The sequence below is a fragment of the Mauremys mutica genome, chromosome 3 (assembly GCF_020497125.1).
Source record: "Mauremys mutica isolate MM-2020 ecotype Southern chromosome 3, ASM2049712v1, whole genome shotgun sequence".
In the NCBI taxonomy this organism is placed as follows: Eukaryota; Metazoa; Chordata; order Testudines; family Geoemydidae; genus Mauremys; species Mauremys mutica.
The window spans coordinates 167,025,056-167,041,203 of NC_059074.1; the positions used below are offsets into that span (position 1 = coordinate 167,025,056).

Genomic DNA, 16,148 nt, shown 5'->3' on the forward strand with positions numbered 1-16,148 from the left:
GCTACTTGTATGGAGGTATTTAGGAAATTAATAGGGTATGCAGATTTAGAGTTGCGGCTTTGGCAACAAGAATCCCAAGTAATCCAGAGGAGATAGGGTGACCAGACAGCAAGTGTGAAAAATCAGAACAGGGGGTGGGGTGTAATAAGAGCCTATATAAGAAAAAGACCCAAAAATCAGGACTGTCCCTATAAAATCGAGACATCTGGTCATCCTAAGAAGAGAGAATGGGGGAAGGAGGTCATCTGTTCCTGCATCCTGAACGGACCTGCTAAAATCTGCACATAGCGAAAAGGATAAGGCTCACCTTTCTGCTCCTGCATGACAACTCCTGTGTCTGTTTAGTTGTATGAGAGTATTGAAAAGCAAGTTTGCTTTAATGCTTTCAGAAAGAAGGATGGAGTGGTCACCTTCACTCGCATTTTCAATTTACTTTTTAAAAATCTGTTAAATCAAGACCTTACTACTTCAGCATAACTTTTGGTTTCTGATTTCTTGGCTTTTTAAATCATGACATAACCTTTTATGGGATATTTCCACAGACACCATGGGAATTTGACAAAATGAGAATTTGACAACTTGATGTTGTAGCAGGCCTGGCCAATAAAGTGCACTGAAAGCATTGCATGTCTATGTATCTCTAAAACCTCTCTGACTCTTTTTAAAAAGTTCCTGAGACCACTGCCTAGGACCAACATTTCTATATCTGGTTCCATGCAATGGTTTTTAAACACTGTTTTAGACACGGCAGCATTGCATTCTTGTGCCTGATAGTTAACTGTTAGGAAACATATTGACTACTGGCTGTGCAATTTCAACATTTAGAAGTAAAATATTATATTTGACTCCATTTAAACTCATTTTTTCCCAAACACACTAGTTGTTACCTGACCATTTAAATTTTCTGTGTATTGACTTAAAAAGTTTTGAACAGAGTAAATGACTGTTTAACAGTCAATATGGTAGATCCATGAACAGATTCTCTGTGTAACAGTCAGGGCCGGCTCCAGGCACCAGCACAGCAAGCAGGTGCCTGGGGCAGCCAATGAAGAGGCATGGTCGCGATCGTGGCTTTTTTTTTTTTCCCCCGCCACTTGGGGTGGCAAAAACCCTGAAGCCAGCCCTGGTAACAGTAGCAAATCCATTGTACTGGTCTGCAGGAGCTCCAAGGTAGAGCATGCAACATTGTTCTTACAATACTGTTCAAGCCTGAACTTGTACAGATCTAGCACTGGAAAACATAACTCCGACCATCCATACAAAATGATGGCATCTAAATGATTTGCTACCACTCAAGAAAGAGATTATGGAGTCATTGTGGATAGTTCTCTGAAAACATCTGCTCAATGTGCAGCGGCAGTCAAAAAAGTGAACAGACCATTAGGAAGAGAAAGGGAATAGATAACAAGACAAAATATAATCATGCCTCTCTATAAATCCATGGTATACCCACCTTTTGAATACTGTGTGCAGATCTGGTAGCTCCATCTCAAAAAATATATATATATATTGGAATTGGAAAAGGTACAGAGAGGGGCAACAAAAATGATTTGGGGTTTTGAACAGCTTCCATATGAAGAGAAATTTAAAAGACTGACTTTTCATCTTGCAAAAGAGACGACTAACGGAGGATATGATAGAGGCCTATAAAATCTAGACTGGTGTGGAGAAAGTGAATAAGAAAGTATTATTTATGCCTTCTCTTAACACAAGAACTAGGGGGTCACCCAATGAAATTAATAGGCAGCAGATTTAAAACAAACAAAAGGAAGTATTTCTTCACACAACGCACAGTCAACCTGTGGAACTCTTTGCCCGGGGATGTTGTGAAGGCCAAAACTATAACAGGGTTAAAAAAAGAACTAGGTAAGTTCATGGAGGATAGGTCCATCAATGGCTGATAGCCAGCATGGGCAGAGATGGAACACTGTGTTCTTAACGTCCCTAGCCTCTGTTTGCCAGAAGCTGGGAGTGGACGACAGAGGATGGATCACTTGATTATCCGTTCTGCTCATTCCCACTGAAGCACCTGGCATTGGCCACTATTGGAAGACAGGATACTGGGCTAGATGGACCATTGGTCTGACCCACTATGGCTGTTCTTATATGTTCTTATCTTATTGTGCAACTATAATATTACATGGGCATAATGCAATGAACTATATTTCTTAGGGTTTTTGTTTTGTTTAAGGTAGGTGGCGAAAGCTAAACAAAACCTGGAGCTATTGGTCTTGTGAAGCTTGTAGACGCCTTGCAATGGTGCTATTTAGCTTGCTAGAACTTGTAAACATTAGAGTTTTTATCAGAGGAGCTTGTAAGTTCCTTGAACCAAGCATCACACACTTACCTAGTTGTACAAGCATACTCAGCCAATCTGATTTAATAGTACTAATACTTAGCTCTTATCTAGTGGTTTTCATACATGGATCTCAAAGTGCTTTATAAAAGAAGGATCCTGATTGACAACTGAAGTGCTTTGCAGTTAGGGCTGACACTTATGCAGCTGTTCTTGGATTGTGAGTGGAGTTTGAGATGATTATACCATTTCCTACCAGCTCAGGTATGGAAAAGGAAGTGAAAAGTGGGAAACTGAACCTACAACTATGCTTGGGCAATGAGGCCGAAGAAAGCAAATATGAATGTGGCAAAGATGCCTAGTAAAACAATAGATTTTGTACCTGCCACCATGGCAGGAATTTTGGGCATTCAACCAGAAAAAATGGAAAGCAAAAGTAAATATATGAATCAAAAACTGTCAGCTTAGATGAAGGGTGAGGATGAGCCACAGGGCTGGAGTGGCCTGTCATCCTTGCAACCATGTTTCAAGAGGTGCAATGGCAGATCATAGAATATCAGGGTTGGAAGGGACCTCAGGAGGTCATCTAGTCCAACCCCCTGCTCAAAGCAGGACCAATTCCCAACTAAATCATGCCAGCCAGGGCTTTGTCAAGCCTGACCTTAAAAACCTCTAAGGAAGGAGATTCCACCACCTCCCTAGGTAACCCATTCCAGTGCTTCACCACCCTCCTAGTGAAAAAGTTTTTCCTAATATCCAAAGATGGATCAGTGTAGCTGTGATACTGTCTTTTACTCTAAAGAGACACTGCCCAGAGCTGTGCATGTCATCCCATGGAATTGGACTCCATTGTATACAAAGGCTGTACACCCTCAGTGCAGGTTCCTGAAATCCAAACCTGTATGGTGTTATCAAGTTTGGGCCAAATTCTCATTTATGCCATGTCCTCTTTACACTGATATGGCATTGTAAAAAGACCTTGCAGAGGGTATAACTATAATTTACTCCTGCTTTATGGTGACTTTACACTACCAGAATTTTGTTAAGTGATCTTAGTTTGACTGAGAATCAGGTCCTCTGTGTCCAAGACCCTCTCTAGTTGGACAGAAGTTGGAAGTATTTTCCTCCTAGATAAAAAGAGGGAGAAGGAAAATAATATGCAAAGAACAGGCCTCAATGATACATTAGAAAATACTTTGAAGGGATTCTTTAATATGTGGTTGCTGGAAGCCATTAATATTGAGGCTAAAGGAGAACTGAAAGTGAGTGGGTAAAACATAAGCATGTCAAGAGCTGTAGTAAGACTTTCCACTCTCAAGATCAATGGAGTTTTAACATGCACCCATATGCTTTTATGGGCCAGAACGTTCCCTTTAATCTTTCTTAGGAAAAACTGATTTCCATTTCGAGATAGTTTCATTGCCAATCACTGGAAGTTTAGAAACCAGTCAGAGGACACAGAGTTAGCTCTCCTGGTTACTTTAAGCAGTTAAACTGAGACCAATATGTAAATATTAGAAAAGGCTTGGTTCTTCAAGAAGTAGTATTGTTGCAAATTAAGGGAATGAGAACTGCACTTAGTGTCCTCTGCATACAAAGAGGATAAAACAAGGAACCTGTTTTATGACATACAGGATATATTTACACAGCAATTAAACACCTGTGGCTGGCCTGGGTCAGCTGGGGGTGCCTGAGCTCTGGGATTCTATAAGTGGGGGAGGGTCACAGAGCTCTGGCTCCAGCATGAGGTATGTCTACACTAGCAGAGTTACAGCACCGGTAGTTACAGTGCTGCTCAGAGAGCACTGAAGGGAAACCACTGTTGTGTTCACACTGTCAGCTGCCTGCACAATAGCATGTTCACACTTGCAGCAGTATTCAGAGTGGTGCACTCCAGGCAGCTATCCCACAGAGCATCTCTTCCTTTTCTGCCTCTAAGAGTTGTGGAAGGCGGAGAGGGTCACGGGACATCGTGGGTCCTCTCCCAGTGCCCCGTGATGCATTGCTTTGCATCCCAGCAATCCCTGTGCTTCTGTCTGCATTCGGCATCTTTCAACGTTTTGCATACTATGCGCCCTGCCTCTTCGGTCTGCAGGAGAGGATCCAGAACTGTTGACCAGTATGCTGCTCACTCTGAGTAACACGTCATGAGTGGCAGTGGAGTTATTCTTTAAACTACAAAGGCAAGAGGAGTGTGACATTGATCTTGCCACGTATATTAGCTATGAGATGAGATTGCTTGTGGCATTCACAGAGGTGCGGACCACAGTGGAACGCTGCTTTTGGGCTTGGGAAACAAGCACTGAGTGGTGGGATCACATCGTCGTGCACATCTGGGATGACGAGCAGTGGCTGCAGAACTTTTGCATGAGGAAAGCCACATTCATGGGACTGTGTGATGAGCTCGCCCCCGCCCTGCAGCACAAGGACATGAGAATGAGAGCTGCCCTGCGGTTGGAGATGTGTGTGGCAACTGCACTGTGGAAGCTAGCTACTGCAGACAGCTACCGATCAGTCGCTAACCAGTTTGGAGTGGTAAAGTCGACTGTTGGACTCATGTTGACAGAAGTGTGCAGGGCCAATAATCGCATCCTGCTCCGAAAGACCATGACTCTGGGCAATGTGCGTGACATTGTGGCTGGCTTTGCACAAATGGGCTTCCCTAACTGCGGAGGGGCGATAGATGGCATGCACATTCCAATTCTGGCACCAGACCACCTAGCCACTGTGTTCATTAATCGGAAGGGGTATTTCTCTATGGTTCTCCAGGCACTTGTGGATCACCATGGGCGTTTCACAGACATTAACACAGGCTGGTCCGGAAAGGTGCATGACGCATGCATCTTTTGGAACACTGGCCTGTTCAGGAAGCTGCAATCAGGGACTTTCTTCCCGAACCCTTTTCTACCCTGCCCTACTGCTTTGTACACTCCACTCACACTTCTGTCCTGATTGTTCCTTGTGACAGTCTTGCACACTCCTAACTCTGCAATCTCTCATGCTGTCCCCTTTAGTGCCTCTCTCAAAGCCTCCCAATTGGTCAACACCAAGCGCTTGAGAGCTTTAGCTCTTTCCTTTCTGAGGGGTGCAAGGGGTGGTTTTGTGCAATCACTTGTCTGCCCTGAGTAATCTCCTCTGCGAGATTTCCTGCAAGGCAGTTTGGGCTGCAGTGCCATCAGTACGTGGATAATATGTACCTCTGTGTCTCTTTTTCATCAGGCCCAGTATTTGTGCATTCTTTGTGTCTAACTGAAATGGAATTGGAAGAGTTGACTGAAGCTCAGTCTGGACAAGATGAAGATGACGTCATTAGTACAGGCGGATAATCTTTAAGGTATTGTGTAGTTTCTTAGCCATTTGTGAGAGGTTTTGTCCCACCTTTGCCCTAGACAGGGACAATTTGGGAGTGCTTTTAAACATCCTAACTGCTTCTGGAATTCCAAAAGCATTCCTTCCCCCCATTATATCTGGGTAGACATTTGTAGCCTTTACTCTTGCATCAGGACTCCACCATAACAGTATACGCCTTTGTGACTTGTAGATTACTTGCATGTTTGGAATGCTCTCCAAGCATTGGAGTCTATGCTTGCAGGCTACTCAGAAACTATTCCGAGTACAGAATGCAGCGATCTACTGTTGGATGGTAACTTATGGGGATATCAGTTCTTCAACGGCTATACTAGCTGCCTATGTGCTTCTGGGTACAATTCAAGGAATTTTGTGATTTATAAAATCCTTTACAGTTTTGTTGATAACTGAGAGACCAGCTGTCATCCTGTGGTCAGCTGGAGTAGTCAAATCCAGCCTCTGGTGAAGTATTTGGAATCTGTCACATAGTTATTGCCTGGGGATTGTACAAGTGCACTGTGGCTCAGGACAGAATTTGATAAATTGTTTATTGCTTAACTCTACAATAGATCTGTAGATTGAATAATAGCCAAGAGTAATCACATAGGTCCAGGATGTGTCTCCCATTGAAGTCTTTCCCTTTTCTTTTAGTGGGTGAGGGAATGGGCTCATTTGGTTTATTTCTTAGTGTTAATTATTTTAAATAGTCAAGGTCTGTTGTACTCTGCAGCAAGACAGACATAAATTCTATAGGCTCTTCTACACTTTTGGATGGCAGCTTCAAGTAAATTCAAACATGTAAGTTTTTAATGAGTTAAATATGAACACTACAATCCTTGTATTCCCTATTTTTAATATTAAATTTATACTTCCTCTATATTTTCTACATGCTATATTTTTGTTGTGAGAATATAATACTTTTATGTAGAAGATGTCACAGAAGTTTTTGACACCTGATACCCCCAAAGCAGTTGGAGATTGGGAAGGAGATGTCTTTTCCCCTCTCTTTGTAGGCAGGAGTAGGGGTGACTTTATTTTTTTCTTTGGGGAGAAGGGTGGGAGAGCTATGAATTCCATCATATAATTCTCCACCGCAGCAATCTTTTACACCAACCAACTACCATAGAACTCCTTGTCCAATGGTTTCTGCATCTAACAGTGGGTAAGGACAGTAGCAGATGATTTTTGGTAAAATAGTCAGTAGTGACAGTCTCCTCATCAGTATGCCCAGCCCCAAGCATTAACAAATCATGAGATTTAAAAAAAAATGTGGAAGTTTTTTGCCATCTAGTTTCTGAGCCTTCAGGGAGTACTCCACTCATGTTCTCAGGCTTTTCACCTTAACCATGAGGGCTAGAAACTTTTATAAAAAAGAAAGCAGAGATTATTTTGTGATCACTCAGCTCCAGGAGTTGGAGTTAAGAAAACCATCTCAATACAATCATGAGGATTGCCAACATGCTCCATGAATGTTTACTGATATGACTGGGAGAGGTTTAACATTGTTTTATTTTAGGCTCTTTGTTTATTGTCACAGAAAGACAACTGTGTATGAGTTTACATTTGGTTCACATTTGGAACATTTCCTTTACTATTTTAAGGGCTCTGTCTAGGCACACTACTTAAATAAAAGTTTTCATGCCAAATTATACCCTCAGGTCCATATAGTTAACTCTGAAGTATACAGAAGTTACAGGCACATTTCATCTATGTGCCAGATTTAACCCTTTTGTTCTGGAGTGCAATTATGTGGGTATGGGTGGATTCTGGAGGTACTGATTGGTCTCAAGGCTACAGGAAGTTTAGGAAATGAGCAGTAAGAGTTGGGTCCTTGAGATTAGCTCATTCAGCAAAATGCTCAACCACATAACTTCCTAAAGTGTAGGACAGTCGGTCTGATACAGAACCCCAAAACTTTTCTAGCAAAACATCTCAACCATTCTTCTGGACAGTCCTGGCAGGTGCCCCATCTGTACAAATACTGTCTAATTTGGACCAATCAAGCTTAACATTTTCACTAACTGTCACTATGAAGAAGAGCCCTGTGTAAGATCAAAAGCTTGTCTCCCTCGCCAATAGAAATTGGAGATTACTTCACTCACCTTGTCTCTCTAATATACTGGGACCAGCACTGCTACAACACTGCATACTCTTGCAATACATGTTCTCGGTTCTTCAAACAAGTCTGAGACACTGGTTGTAGAGCAGTGGGCAGAGACCAACAGTTCTTCAATTATATCAAAGTTTTAATTCACACACTTGACAAAAACACTCAACTATGCAGTATTAGTAGCATCACCACTGTCATAAACTGCAAGTGAAAAATATTTACATGCAGCCATTGAAAAGTTTAATCTGTGCTAACTCATCATGGGACATCTTATCATCACTGTGTTATGTGAAAGTGCAATCCGATCAACTACTTTCTGGGTTTTTGGGTCACCACTATGTGCAGCAGAAATTTAGACTCTCCTTCACTAATTTCTTGCCTCTGAAAAATGCTTTTTCTGATGAACTAGAAGTACGTCTTATGACACCATCACCACTGATTTCAATTCCTGTTTCTTTTTTACTAAAAAAAGACTGCTGGGCCAAGAGGGCATTCTTTCTTTTTGATATAAATCAGATCGCAAAGCCAATCGGTTGGGATATAGTGTTTTAATTTTGGTATTGGTTTGTGTAAAATGCTGCTCTACATTGAAGTTTTTCCATACAATAGGGATTTTTACTTTAGAAAGCACATGAATAAGAGGGGACATGATAAAAGTACATACAATTATGAATGATGTAGATTAGGAATTACTATTCTCCCTGTGTTACTCGAACAAAGAGCTATTCAGTTAAAAGGTAGGAAATTAAAAACTGGTAAAAAGAAATACTTGTTCACGCAACATGGAATTTGAACTGTGAAACGCATGGTGCCTAAAAGTCACTGATGCCAAGAATTTAGCATGATTAAAAACAAAATCAGACATTTACATGGATATCAAGATTATCCAGAATTATTATTATTGATAACTCTTGTAAGGGCTAGTAAACCTAATGCCTCTGATTTTAAGCCAATCTCTAACTATTAAAGTTCAGGATGAAGCCTATTATGAGTGGTAGATTATCCCACATCTGCCTATGACGAGCTTCTTACACCTTCCGCTGAAGCATCTAGTATGGGCCACTGAGACAAAATACTGGATTAGATTAGATGGACTTCCTTCTGACCCAAATGGCAGTTCCTGTGTTTGCAAAGCAGAGGCCTGAGACTGTGGAACGTCTACTTGAATACATATTTGTAAAATAAATATTTTTCAATTAAAATACTCCTAGCACTGCACCATATAAATGGTCATGATTTATTAATAAAACCTAACCCTAAAATTTAAAGGACTGTTCATCTTAGATTTTGTTAAATTCTAGAACTGAATCAACATTCATTTCTCAAAGCTGCCATTTCTTTGGTAGTGGGATCTGGGTCAAAAAAGAATATGCTCCCAACCTAACACAAAAGGGGGCCATTTAAAAATGTGTATAATGCGAACTATTTAAAGATGTGTAGTTTTTCGGATCATTCCTCTGTCCTCCGAGCAAGTGCTGCGTAAGAGTGGGGATACATTTCTTATGTAAATAGAGTGTAATGCCATGGTTATATGCAAATCTCCACTCGACCTGACCTGGCGCTCGTCCTACCGGGCTCTGCGCCGGAGCTGCTCTTGCCCTAGCAATGGGCGTGTGAGCGCCGGGGGCAACGGGGAAAAGGCTGCTGAAGGGCTGGGCGTGGGGCCCGGCGGCGGGGAAGGGGAGGAGCCGGCTGGGGCCCGCCTGCCCGCCGGGGGCGCAGCCGGCCTGCGCTCATTAGAGGGAGCTGTCGGCCGGAGGGAGCCGCGCTTGCTGCAGTGTGAGCTCCGCTTCTGCCTCTTGCAGCCGCCGCTTCCTCAGGAGCGAGCGAGAGAGAAGCGAGAAGTCACGGCGGAGACCCGGCCCGGCTGCGGGGGTGGTAGGCAGCGCGAGCCGCCGGCGGCATGACTCTCTCGGGCCCCCGCGCTCCTACCCCGGGGACAGAGGCAGCCAGGCGGAGGTATGGAGCCCCGGTGCGGCCTCTGCCCGGGAAGGGAGACCCAGCCCGGCGGGTGTGCGGGAAGGGGCCAGGACCCCTGCTGCTGCTCCCCGAGAAAAGCACCTAGAGCCGGGGGCCACGGTCCCCCCCCATTGCTCCCCCGGGATCCCCTTCTCGGGGCCCGGTCGTCCCCCCCCATTGCTCCCCCGGGATCCCCTTCTCGGGGCCCGGTCCCCCCCCCATTGCTCCCCCGGGATCCCCTTCTCGGGGCCCGGTCCCCCCCCCATTGCTCCCCCGGGATCCCCTTCTCGGGGCCCGGTCCCCCCCCCATTGCTCCCCCGGGATCCCCTTCTCGGGGCCCGGTCCCCCCCCCCATTGCTCCCCCGGGATCCCCTTCTCGGGGCCCGGTCCCCCCCCCCATTGCTCCCCCGGGATCCCCTTCCCGGGGCCCGGGCCCCCCCCCCCCTTGCACCCCCGGGATCCCCTTCTCGGGGCCCGGTCCCCCCCCCCCATTGCTCCCCCGGGATCCCCCTCTCGGGGCCCGGTCCCCCCCCCCCATTGCTCCCCCGGGATCCCCTTCTCGGGGCCCGGTCCCCCCCCCCATTGCTCCCCGGGATCCCCTTCTCGGGGCCCGGTCGGCCCCCCCCCTTGCTCCCCCGGGATCCCCTTCTCGGGGCCCGGTCGTCCCCCCCCATTGCTCCCCCGGGATCCCCTTCTCGGGGCCCGGTCCCCCCCCCCATTGCTCCCCCGGGATCCCCTTCTCGGGGCCCGGTCCCCCCCCCCCATTGCTCCCCGGGATCCCCTTCTGGGGGCCCGGTCCCCCCCCCCCATTGCTCCCCCGGGATCCCCTTCTCGGGGCCCGGGCCCCCCCCCCCCATTGCTCCCCCGGATCCCCTTCTCGGGGCCCGGTCCCCCCCCCCCATTGCTCCCCCGGGATCCCCTTCTCGGGGCCCGGTCCCCCCCCCCCCCCATTGCTCCCCCGGGATCCCCTTCTCGGGGCCCGGTCCCCCCCCCCCCATTGCTCCCCCGGGATCCCCTTCTCGGGGCCCGGTCCCCCCCCCCCATTGCTCCCCCGGGATCCCGTTCTCGGGGCCCGGTCCCCCCCCCCATTGCTCCCCCGGGATCCCCTTCTCGGGGCCCGGTACCCCCCCCCAGTGCTCCCCCGGGATCCCCTTCTCGGGGCCCGGTCCCCCCCCCCACTGCTCCCCCGGGATCCCCTTCTCGGGGCCCGGTCCCCCCCCCCCATTGCTCCCCCGGGATCCCCTTCTCGGGGCCCGGTCCCCCCCCCCCATTGCGCCCCCGGGAACCCCTTCTCGGGGCCCGGGATCCCCTTCTCGGGGCCCGGTCCCCCCCCCCCATTGCTCCCCCGGGATCCCCTTCTCGGGGCCCGGTCCCCCCCCCCATTGCAACCCCGGGATACCCTTCTCGGGGCCCGGTCCCCCCCCCATTGCTCCCCCGGGATCCCCTTCTCGGGGCCCGGTCCCCCCCCCCATTGCTCTCCCGGGATCCCCTTCTCGGGGCCCGGTCCCCCCCCCCATTGCTCCCCCGGGATCCCCTTCTCGGGGGATGGGGTGGGGGCCGAGCAGGGATACCCGATTGCTGCCCTTAGGCGAGCCCCCTGCATGGGGTCGGGTGTCCGGCTGACCCTGGGGCCGGTGCAGGATGCCGCCCCGGCCAGACACGCTGCGCCGCCCGCGGCTGTCAGGCCGGCTCTCCCGGGCACGGAGGCTGCTGTGGGGCGCGGGAGGGGGGGCGCGATAGGCCCGAGACCCGCGGCAGCTCCGGCCGGAAAGCGGGACGGGGCCCGGCCAGCCCCTGCTCCCTGCCGGCGCGGACCCTGACCCCGCCCCTCTCTCCGCAGGCCGCTGCAAGGGGAGTAGAGCGGCCGGCGCGGGGCGCTCCCGGCCCGTTACCCAGGGCCCGGCCGGTCATCTCCGGGTCCATGAGACCGCCGCCCCGCCGAGCCGCCTCCGCCTCCCGCCGCCGCCAACCGCGACACGCGCCGCTGCCGCCGCCTCCCGCCGCGGCCTCCTCTGTGCCCCTGCGCCGCAGGAGGTGAGTCCCGCTGGCCGGGGTCAGTCACCGGGCGAATGGCCCCTGCCGGCCGCCGCTCCCCCCCCTTGGCTGCCCTGGGGCCCGCCCCTCCCTCGGCGGGTCTGGCGCTGCTGCGGGAGCTCGCCCCGCTCGTCCTCAGCCAGGCTGCGCTGCGCGAAGGGTGAGGGAGCCCTTGCCCAGGCGGTGTTGACTTTGGAGAGACAGAGGAGCGTGTGTCACTATTTCCCCTTCCCTTCGCCCTGGGAAAACCCGGTTGCAAACATTCGATTTTTTCCCCCCTTGCCGAGCTGGAGGAGGAACATTTCTGAGTGTTCCTGCTGCCTCTTTTGGTGTGAGCCAGGGCAAGTCACTGAGCGGGAAAGGGAAAGGAAAGGGACCACCACCTCCTCCCTCCCCAGTTCTGTTACTTGGTTCTCAGTGATCACTTGCTGCCCGGCCCCAGGGAATGTGTTCTCCTCCCTCTCCTTCTCCACGGTATGTTTATGTCATTTATATGACCGCTTGCTGAATGTACAGTTTGATATATAGGCTTGGCAGAATTATTTTTTTTATTTTTTATATTTTCGTCAGATAACTCTTTGTTTTTAAGCATCTTTTCTATTTTTTATCCATTTAAATTTTTAAAGGTGTGGGAAATTTAGAGTAACTACGGGGTCAGACAGTAATTATTTACTGACAATAGATGCTGAGATTCAGAAAGTTAAAGCTTTATAACCATTAAAACACAAATTACCAACACCACATATTAAAGCAAAGAGTAAATATGCTTAAATCAAACTCTAATAATAAAGTTCTGGCAGCATTTTTCTTACTTTGCCTATCTGTAAATTTCAGTTATCAATGGAAATATTTGTTCTTTGGTTTGTGTGTGTACAGGGAAACCAATATCTACTGATAAAACCTAATCCTTCCAAGTCTATTGATATGCCACTTAGCCTTAGTTTATAGCTGTAGGTTTTTTGTGTGACTCCCAGAAATTTCTCAACGTACAGCTTTTTAATTCAGGCGAGTATCACATTGATGGTGTGTGATGTTCTTAACTTTTTTTTCTTTCTTTCTCTGGGACATGGAAATGTTCAATGTACTTTATTTTCATCCTCCACTCACTAATTTTGAGGTATGGTAGAGGTAATTAAGGGCTGCAGATGCTCATGAAAATGGATTGGGGCTGAAGTAGACAGCTCTTTTAAGGGGAAGCTGTATCTAGCTCACTAGCATGTTGACTCTGTAGAGGGTGTTTTTTTTTCTTTCCATTTTATTCTGTAAGTAATGGCTGTATCTTGTTCTTTCTTTACTGTAGGAAGAGCCCACATACCCTGATGTGAAGAGAATGGCTGTGACTTTAGAACAGGCCCAGAGGGTGGGCTATACACTTTTGAAAGGACTCCTGAGGTTCGGCTTCATGGTTGCCAATAACCTGGTTGCTATTCCATCCTACATCTTGTATTTAATTATACTGCAGCCTCTTCGACTGTTGGATAGTAAGCTGTTCTGGTATATCGAAGGAGTATTATTTAAATGGCTTTTAGCTATGGTGGCTTCGTGGGGCTGGTGGGCAGGATATACAGGTAAGAGTGTTTTAATACATTAACAAAAAAGTACAAGTATAATTAAAATAAACTTTGAAACACAGGCATTAATAGTGATGTATATTAATACAGTGGGATGATTTTTCCAGGATTCTTATACAAACATGCACTATATTTCTGGATGGCAACATAATTGAATCTAATATTTATCATGTGAAAACTGATCTTTCAAAAATATTTTAATATAATTCATAACATGTTTTGATTCAAAAGAACATATTAAACAATAAAGGTTCTTGGCTCTCAATCAGCCTTCTATTTTGTTAGTAAGATCCATGGCTTTAGGAGTGCTATTTTCCCAAGGCCCTAGATTATCTTGTTTTGATGTTCTGTGGAGTAGTAGCACCTCTGAAAAGAGTTTTTCTGTTGTGTATGAGAGTGAAATTCTCACACTTTGAACAAACCGTCTTTAAGTATGCATGCAGTGCATATTTCCAGATCACTTCCACTTACAGCGATCAACACACAAGAGTAAAGGGTGTACAATGAAGTTCATCTCTGAAGAGTAGCTCTTATAATCCATATGCTTTGCAACTGGAATTTTCTTTTTTGCTGCTTCTGTGATGGATATAGATGAAAAATAGGGACACCTCTCTTGAGTGCATTGGTCTTCATTTACCATTAATAGAGCTAAAGTTTTGACTATATGGTTTTATATCTTGCATGCATTACTTTGTAATTATTATTGAATTTCTTTTTGCCTGTTAGACTTTGTAGGATAATAGACTAAGCTGAAATATTAAGGAAGGTTCTAGACTTGTCCTTGGAGACATTGACTTTCATCTTGGCTGCTGCACACTATGCAAGGAAACAACCATTAACACTTCGGAAAGGTGGGGGAGGTGGGTAGAGGTTGGTGGGTGTCTAGAGAGAGCGGTATGTGAACACCCCTCCTAAAATTGTCTATCTCCCTCTTTCCTGCCCAGGATGCATCTACAGGTCTTTTCCATGCATAAAAGGAATGACAGCCTACAGCTCTGATGGAGTCTGGTCGGACTCCTAATTAGTCAGGATTCTAAATGTTGACCCAGATGGATCTTTCTTACTTCCCAGAAAAAGCAGTGATTCGGCTACAAGAGCTGAAGTCCCTGTGATAACGGGCCTTTTGGTACCTTGTCATGCGTCTTTTCAAGATGCACACATGTTCTGTGGACATTCTAGGTGAGCTTCTGGTTCTTCTTGAGGAGGTGGTGGCAGCAGCAAAATTACTTTCCAGTCTGTGGCGCTAGAACTGTCACAAACATTGCACTGCTTCAGAACTGTCTTGCCTGGTACAGCGTGAACTTTTCCAGATGTGCTAGTCTTTTAATCTCTTATGTTTACATTTGCTCATTAAAAGAAGTCCACATGGTATTTGCAGTGGCAGGTGCTTTTTAGATGTCCACTTCAGTCTCTCAACACAATAAAGGAAAGCTCTTCCAACAGGAAAAGAGGGACCTTTATGCTGTTGAGTGTATGTGATAATTGGATATGTGAAAGTTATCAGCATAATGGTAAGGTAAAATTCATTCAGCATATGACCCTGGGGATGGTATGTGCAGATTGAAAACGCTAGTTAAAATTCAAGCTATTGTCCCATGACTATATGACTGTCAGTGAATTTTGAAGGCAGTTTCTTTGGGATCTATTCCCTGCTGACTGCAGAACTGTGTGATTTCTTTTGCCTCTTGCATGGAAAGCGGTTTCAACATGATCTGCGTACATCTGCTAATTGGCGTGCTATTGCATTTTGACAATTTGAACAGCTTTGTTTTATTATTGAAGAACTCCTTAATATATTTATTTATTTAAAGTTAATTTGAACAGGAGAACTAACACCACCGTGGAAACGTTCTCTTGGATGATTTTAGGGCCAGAGGACCCTGTTCCTCGCTTTCTACTATGAATTAAGGCATTTGTCACTTGTGGAAGAAAGTCTTAAATCAGATACTGAGCCTTCCTTATCAAATAAGAGAATACACTTAAGCAGGTGCTGATGGAACAATGATATTCTGTAGACTCACCTACAAAAGAGGTAAAGGGTGCATTTCCTCTCTCTTTTTTTAGCTCTTCTTTCTTTCTCTCTGGTGAGAGTGCAGCATATTGTATATGTAACACCGACAGATCCCGGCCGTCGGCGGGCAGGGTCAAACCTGAGACCTCTGGAGCTTAGCGAATGAGCCTCTACTGCATAAGCTAACTGGCTATTGGCTAAGGCTGTAGAGCAGACTCCTTAATCTCTCTTTCTGCCTCTCTCTCTGCCACTAGATGGGACAGAACACCCCCAGGAGGTGTGTGGGTTACATATAGTTTTGGGAAATGTGTATAAAATGATTTGATTGTATGTATAAAATTGCCTCATCTGGACTACATACATGTAATGTAGTTATGGAGTTCTTCTTTTTTTTAAGATATATATGGTGGATATACCACTTTCATTCAGAAGTCAAGTGCTACTCTTGCTATTGCACATGTGAAGAGATTGGCATTGGATATTAGCTGATAGTGTGGAAGGACTGAATGGTATAGAATACATTTTTTTTGTTTGTTTTGTGTTTTTTTTTTTTTAGTGTCCGAAACTAGGACTAAGGTTAGTTACTTAGGGCATACTAGTTCCAATATATCTCTAATTTTAATGCATGCAAACAAAATATAAGTGTCAAGTTTCAGAGGGGTAGCTGTGTTAGTCTGGATCTGTAAAAGCAGAAAAGAGTCCTGTGGCACCTTATAGACTAACAGATGTATAAGAGCATGAGCTTTTGTGGGTGAATACCCACTTCGTCGGATGTAAAATATAAGTGGTGATGATAGCTGAATGTACAGCTGCAAATTA

At 46.6% G+C, this 16,148-nt stretch overlaps 1 protein-coding gene across 1 annotated transcript in view; it reads left to right on the forward strand.

Moving 5' to 3' along the window:
• The first annotated feature begins 9,452 nt into the window (after positions 1–9,452).
• Positions 9,453–16,148, forward strand: part of LPGAT1 (lysophosphatidylglycerol acyltransferase 1) — a 137,876-nt gene continuing 131,180 nt past the window's right edge. The window contains exons 1-3 of the mRNA XM_045010432.1: positions 9,453–9,713; positions 11,554–11,747; positions 13,048–13,315. Coding sequence (XP_044866367.1) covers positions 13,078–13,315 — 238 coding nt within the window. The 5' untranslated portion in view covers positions 9,453–9,713; positions 11,554–11,747; positions 13,048–13,077. The remainder of the gene's footprint in view (positions 9,714–11,553; positions 11,748–13,047; positions 13,316–16,148) is intronic.